The sequence below is a fragment of the Bison bison genome, unplaced genomic scaffold, assembly GCF_000754665.1.
Source record: "Bison bison bison isolate TAMUID 2011002044 unplaced genomic scaffold, Bison_UMD1.0 scf7180017864181, whole genome shotgun sequence".
NCBI lineage: Eukaryota > Metazoa > Chordata > Mammalia > Artiodactyla > Bovidae > Bison > Bison bison.
This window is the reverse complement of record NW_011494753.1, coordinates 14,980,884-14,988,314: the sequence shown is the minus strand read 5'-3', so window position 1 is coordinate 14,988,314 and position 7,431 is coordinate 14,980,884. Positions and strand designations below refer to the sequence as shown.

At 34.8% G+C, this 7,431-nt stretch overlaps 1 protein-coding gene across 1 annotated transcript in view; it reads left to right on the top strand.

Annotated features, from left to right (window-relative positions):
- The window catches only part of PRKD1 (protein kinase D1), a 352,693-nt gene that overhangs the window by 306,056 nt on the left and 39,206 nt on the right, over positions 1–7,431 (top strand). The window contains exons 12-14 of the mRNA XM_010843418.1: positions 822–874; positions 3,015–3,087; positions 5,477–5,583. Coding sequence (XP_010841720.1) covers positions 822–874; positions 3,015–3,087; positions 5,477–5,583 — 233 coding nt within the window. The remainder of the gene's footprint in view (positions 1–821; positions 875–3,014; positions 3,088–5,476; positions 5,584–7,431) is intronic.

Sequence of the window (7,431 nt, the reverse complement as noted above, 5' to 3'; positions counted from 1 at the left end):
CGGCTACGGCTAAGTCACTTCAGTCATGTCCGACTCTGTGCAGCCCCATAGACAGCAGCCCACCAGGCTCCCCCATCCCTAGGATTCTCCAGGCAAGAACACTGGAGTGGGTTGCCATTTCCTTCTCCAATGCATGAAAGTGAAAAGTGAAAGTGAAGTTGCTCAGTCATGTCCGACTCTTAGCGACCCCATGGACTGCAGCCTACCAGGCTCCTCCGTCCATGGGATTTTCCAGGCAAGAGTACTGGAGCGGGGTGCCATTGCCTTCTCCATAAGTAGCTTCAGTCATGTTCAACTCTGTGCCACCCTATGGACTATAGCCTGCCAGGCTCCTCCGTCCATGGGACTCACCAGGCAGGTTCTTTACCACGAGCACCACCTGGGAAGCTCAGTACATGTCAATAGGGGATATATATGCCTATTTGAGTGCTAACCATTTTATGTGAGAGCTCTATTTTTAAAATAACCCCAATAGGTGGATGTTAATGTTTTGCCTGCTTTACAGGTAAGGGAATCAGACCCTAGTAGCATTAAGTTGTTTCTGCTTGTACCAGAGTTAAAAAATGGCAAACCAGAATTTGAACCCAAATCTTTATGACTTCCAACTCTAAACTGACAAAATACTATTATTTTTCAAAGCCAAGTACAGAGTAAATCTGTAACTGTAAAAGCAAACAAATATTCTAATAGGCATTTTCTTAGAAAAATCTAATTGCTATGATTTAAAAACACCCCTGCAGCTTGATTAATAAGCATGTGTTTACCTATTTTGCGATTACCTCTCTTACTTCTTTTGTGTATTTTTTAATGTGTTTTTCTAGGAGATATTTCTGTGAGTATTTCAGTATCAAACTGCCAGATTCAAGAAAATGTGGTGAGTATATACCTACTAATATAAAACTTGGTACTATGATGTTTTATTGGAAAATAAGAGCATCATAAAATGCATTTTTATTGATCTGATATTTTAATTTTTTAGTATTTTCTGGAAAATAAAATAGGGTCCCCTTGGATGTTTTTCCTCTATAAAATTTTAGAAACATTGCATTGTATCAATTCTTTAGTGATTTTCTGTAATCTGTTCTGTAGTGTGGAGAGTTAAATAACTATTTTTCATTTCAGGTAAGCAATTAGAATGCAGTGCCTGATTTTTTATGTATTTGACCCATCTTGATACTGGAATTTTAAATGGTTGATGTTATGTAATATCAGATAAAATAGATAAATTATTTGAATTTCATGAGTAGCTTAAATGTGCCCTTATTCCCTTTCCTTGATTGCTACCCATGAGTGCTATCATATGACAGGGAGTTGCAAATACACTTACAATCACTTGTACTTACCAAGGAGACCTGATAAACTACATAAATGAGATTTTATGGGTCCGCATTCCAGCACCCTAGTCAACTGTACCACCTAATTCCATCAGCCCAGTTTTTGAAAATTCTGTGTAGATCATATACATATTATGAAGTAATTTACACTCTGTCATATGTTTCCTTTTTTTATTATACTTTGTCACTGTGGCAAGAAGCCCAAAAGTAATGAGGCCTTTCCTACCTCATCCTGTGACTCAGATTTTTCCCTCAATTTTGACTGCTATGCCTGTGACCAAAAGGAAAACATTTGTAGCCTTACACTGATCTGAGTTTACTTTTCAAAAAGTAAACTCCGTGAAACTTAATTTATCACCAGCATAACTTTGCAACCTTTACTAAATTGGCATAAAGTAAACTGAAAACCAATATGATTGAGAATATTAGGAAAAGTTCGTGACAAAAATTAGCTGTATTCTTATTCTGTCAGTCACAAGATAAAGACCTCTTTTTCTATTAGTCACAGGATAGATAAAGATTTCTGTTGCTCTTACTTAGCCAGAGAAGACTTTGAGAAATACTTATCTACCTATAAATCTCTTGGGAAATTCTAGATTCCTTTGTGGTTCTTCCACCCACAAATTCTAGGTGGCCATTGAGCTATCAGAAAAAAAATGAAGTAGCACTTGGACTCAGACTACTAGAGTAGTATTAATTTCTTTTCTTGTCTTCAGACAACCTTGAACTCTGAACCATAGATACTCTGAAGGGATCAGAGTATAGAGAGGACTTACAGTTTTTTCCTGGAGGAGGGACAAAGGAAAAGGATAGGAATATATAGAATATGCAAAGGGTAAGATGTGATGTAAAGGGACTTTTGGTTTTGAAAGGACAACAGTAAAACGATAGAGGATTGGCAGAAAATTCCATGGTATGTCATAGCAATACTGAAAGTGAAAAAGTATTACATTATACTTTCATGATTGTCATCATCAAATCACAGGTTGTAAACACAGTCATTTAAAACAGAATATTTTACTTAGCAATTATTACTTCAAAGAGGAAAGAGTAGACGCTTGGAAACTTGAACCTCTATAAGTGGAAAAAGTGAAACAGTTTGGTCACCTTATAAATGAGAATTTCATTATCTGTTTGTTGTGTCTCTGGCTCATTCACAGTGATTCAGCCCCTTTTCCTTCTAATTTAAATTCATCTGATGTAGATGATTGAAGAAGAAGCAGCCTTACCATTTTAGCCGTAAAGAATGAAATGGGTTGGAATCAGGACTCACACAGACGTGATTGGGAATCATGATTATTTAATGTGAAATTTCTAAATAACCATCTCAATAAGCAAATCCATTTTTAAATATTGGCATTATATATGTTTATGACATTATATATATATATATATATGACATTATATAGTTTTAAGTCTTTTTTTCTTCCTAATGAAACCTATTTACTTGAAAACTGAAAAATTTCTGCTGCTTAAGAGCAGAATAGTTTTCAAACATTACAACATTAAATTGAAGGGTGAGTTTTTAATATTATCATTATATTGTAGATTTCATCTGGCATTTAAATTATGTTTAAATTCATTAAGTATTAATGATATATTTAATAAAATTATAGAATTTATTAGGACTAATACGTTGTTCCACTTAATGTTTGTTTTTCTCTGGACTTGCACCTATAGGACATCAGCACAGTTTATCAGATTTTTCCTGATGAAGTACTGGGTTCTGGACAGTTTGGAATTGTGTATGGAGGTATGTTGAATCACCAAGTATTTTTATTAATTTAAAGTTTTGGCTACTTGTGTTAAAATTAATATCTCCAAGAAGAATATAAAAACCTATATGTTGATGTGTTTTGTATGTTAGGTCTTTCTGTGACTTACCTTTTTAGAAATTTCTCTTGAGATGATTGCTAACTGGAAAATTTGTTTTACTTAAATATGGATTAAACTCTATACACAATAATGGTTAAATACTGGTTTATACAGGCAAAATATTGAGAAACAAGGAAACTATAATTTGGAAACATTCTTTTTCCTCTTAGCATATTTTGTCCAGAATGCTATAGAAATCCATTCATGTAACTAGGGAAAAACTAGTCTATTCTAACGTCTTTATTAGATGTTAGAATCTAACATCTTCTATTCTAACATCTTTAGCAATGTAATGTATTTTGTTAAGGTTTGTATTGTTTACATGTATGAAGTAAAATACTAAATTTTTACATTTTTCTTATTCTCAGGTTATTTGGTGAATTTAGTTAAAACTTCTGTCTTAGATTCTAGTCAGTTCAATCACATTTTTCAGATCCTTAGGAAAGATATCAGTTTTTTTATCTGCCCTGTAAAATGGCCTTATAACTTTGAATTGCTCAATATAATCACTAACAGATTATCTTTTTTGTGAGATGGGGTGCTCTGAAATAATCACAATGTTTGATTCTATTATCATAGTATAATATTGTGCTCTTTAATTTAAAAACTAATTAAATTCTACTTTGTTTTACAAAGTAATTTTGATTCTTATAAAATGTACAAATCATTTTTTTTGACAGAAAACCTGTCAGTGAGTCAGCAACCATTGTATTTTCTGTCAAGGCCTAACAGTGTGATCGGGGAGACTAAGTACAACCCAAGGAATTGTTCTGCAGTGTAATAATTGCATACAAAAAAAAAAAAAAATCATGGTGTATAGAGCATGGTGCTGTGCTTAGTCGCTCAGTCATGTCCAACTCTTTGAGACCCCGTGGACTGTAGCCCACCAGGCTCCTCTGTCCATGGGAACTCTCCAGACAAGAATACAGGAGTGAGTAGCCAGTCCCTTCTCCAGGGCATCTTCCTGACCCAGGAATTGAACCAGGGTCTCCTGCATTGCAGGTGGATTCTTTACCAACTGAGCTACCAGGGAAGCCCATGAAGTATGGTAAATATACATGACTGAATATAGTGTGGGGGTGAAATGGGTAAGAAACGAGATTAGAGAAACCGGCATGTGCCAGATAGTTGGTAACATCCAGCAGTGGAGGAGCGGGTTTAGAAGGAGGCCTCCACAAGGAAGACTAGAAAGTTATACCTGGACACGTATGGATGAAGCGGATAAGAACAGTCACGGAAGACAGGCAAGTGCCATAGAGACAGAAACAGGGAGACTGAGACACCCACAGTCTTGGAGACAGTAGTTGCAGTAAAAAGTCTGAACTGGAATAGAGATTGCAGCCAGTCAAAGGAAAGAACATGAAAACAAGACAATAGTTTTGTCAGCTGTGAAGGGAAGCGCTCTCGGAGGAGTTGGAAGGAATGGTGAAAGTGGTTTTAGGGAGAAGGGGCTCTAGAATTAGACCAAATGTAAAAATAATCGAGTTTTGAATTAGTTTATATGTGACCAAAAATAGTGAGTAATTAGTTTCACTTCCAAACTCAATTAGCGTGACTATATTCTGTATCTTCTATAATCTAGTAGTGTAGAAGTGAACAGCTTGAGGGGACCCTTTGATTCCCTAGAAGGTTTATTGTGCGAATTAAATTGGATATGATATATGTAAAGGGCCTGTCAGATGTTGACGATGGTGATAATAATGATGATAACATGTTTTTTGAGTGTGTATAGTTATCTGGGCACTCTGTGTACTGTACATATCTTCTTACATCTCATTCTCACAACAGTGCTGCCATTGAAGATGAGGAACCCAGAAAGCTTTAGTGGTTTGCTCAAGACCATGAAGCTATTTGTGCCAAGATTTTTATTCTTTCTGTTATAACATACATTAGATTATCAGGACTTCATCCTTTCTTAAGGAGAGTAGTCTTGCCAGTGGTATGAATATTTTCTATATTAAGTAGCTCAATATCCTGTTTCTAATACATATGTTTTGTAAGAAAATATCAGATTGTTCATATGAATAGCTTTTAATGTCCTAATTCTTTTGTGTTTTGAATTTGGCTAAGTTTATAGTGTATATTTGATCTATAATAATGGAGCTAAGAAATGAAATCTTGATGGGCATAAGTCAGTGCCCACCAGAAATGTTAATTTTTTCAGTAAAACATTTTTATAATTCTAAAATGTCCTTATAAATTCTGGTATTCTTCAGTAGAGATGATATTTAATAAGATTATGCTACTATTTCTTTTTTATTTTAAAGGAAAACATCGTAAAACAGGAAGAGATGTAGCTATTAAGATCATTGACAAGTTAAGGTTTCCAACAAAACAAGAAAGCCAGCTTCGTAATGAGGTTGCAATTCTTCAGGTACTTTTTGTTTTTTATGTGGGGGCTATAATATATTCCATTAACTTCTGCAAAACAAAGAAAAGTTACCCATTATCTGTGGCATAGATATTTAGGAACATGTTTAAATAAGTGAAAAGGCGGATCAAGCATCAAACCACTGCCTGCCTGGTATCTTCCCTGAGACGAGGCAGCAGCTTTTCCTTTCTATGTGCTTAATTCTAGGTTTTAATGTGTTATTAATTCTCATTAAATGAATAATGTTTCAGCATTTGCCCATAGTGGACATGCTGCAACCATTTTGTTTTACTTTATCAATGACCTTGCCTTCATAAACATTCTTCCTTTATGCTGTGATAATTATATGAATCAAGTATATGTCAGTATGTAGCTGTCAGCATATCAAGGAAAAAAGTAATACATGCCTGAGAATCAGATGATCTTGATCTTATTAATGTCCTCTTTGTGTCTCACTGTAAGCCTTTTATTTCATATTGAGACTTCCTTAACTCTTCTCATTTTTTAAGCCAGTCCCTTTTTAAAGCCAGAATTTGCTAATGAAAAGTATTATGTGATATACATAATTTTTTAAATTATTAAAACTTTTTATGCAGATCAAAAGGAAATGGAGCAGTTGTTTACTAAATGTGGCCAACCTAGCCATCCAGTCTGGACAGTTTAGATCCTTGATAAATGCCCATTTTTATATAACTCCCATAATTATCTACTTGTCATACAAGCTGATCATAATTTCTGATTTATAGTTTTATTAAATAATTTTCATCTGAGCATTGCTAGCAAAACAAAACAGACTGCATTTCTTCATTTATTGTTTCATATAAATGCCATTTATTGAGTTTATACAATAAAAAAGTTGGAAAAGATATGATTTTCTGCCCTAAAGGATCTCATGTGTACAGACAACCAAAATAATTGTTGCTGTATATTAAAAAATGACATAGACTTTTCTGAGACTCATACGTTCTAAACATGGTGTTTTTGTGCTTTTGGACAACTAATGTAACACAAAGAACTACCACAGTGTTCTCTGCCTTCTTGGAAGAAGATAACCACAGATCTTAAGCTGACAATTCATGCATAGTTTAGTGCTTGCTACTCAAATTCTTTTGCAAAAAATTCTTGACAACACTGAGTTGTCACATCTGAAAACTTAGTGACACCTTTCCATACTTGGACCCCCCTCTTCCAGTCTCCACCCTCACCTGATGTCCTGAAGGCCGACTCCTTTGCAGCCTTGCCACAGTTGGCATAAGGATAAGACATTTCTCCTTCTTTACAGGACATAAGAGGAGTTTCAATTAACATGGTTATATACCTTTCTACTTTTTATTGGAACTGCAGAGGAACATCAAATTCTCTCTGTATAGCCTTTTAATTAGCTTTCCTGAGCATGACAACACATTATCAGCTGCTGACTCTGTAGTAAGGTAGAAAAATAAAATATACCATAAACTGACTCCATCTCCTTTGCAAAAGAGTAGCTGCAATCAACAACTCAGATGCAGTAAACATGTATTTGGCAAAAATTTCATTATAATGTGATTTTCTATAAAGAATTTGGTTAGGTTGAAAGTGAGATTTTGTCTCTTGAGCATACAAAGAGTTTGAACAGTTCACATATTATGGCCTGAAATCTCAAGAATCCTCATCAGTTATCATTCATCCCCATTGTCCCCAATCGTTCTTCACTTCCTTCATCAAACTCATATTTATTGAGTACATATCATGAGCTAAGCTCTGTTCTTGGCTCAGTGGATACAGTGGGGACAAAGACACTCAAGTCCTTCCTGTCATGAGTCTTTAAATTGTATTTAAATTGTCTTTAAATTGTATTTTCAGGTCTACTTT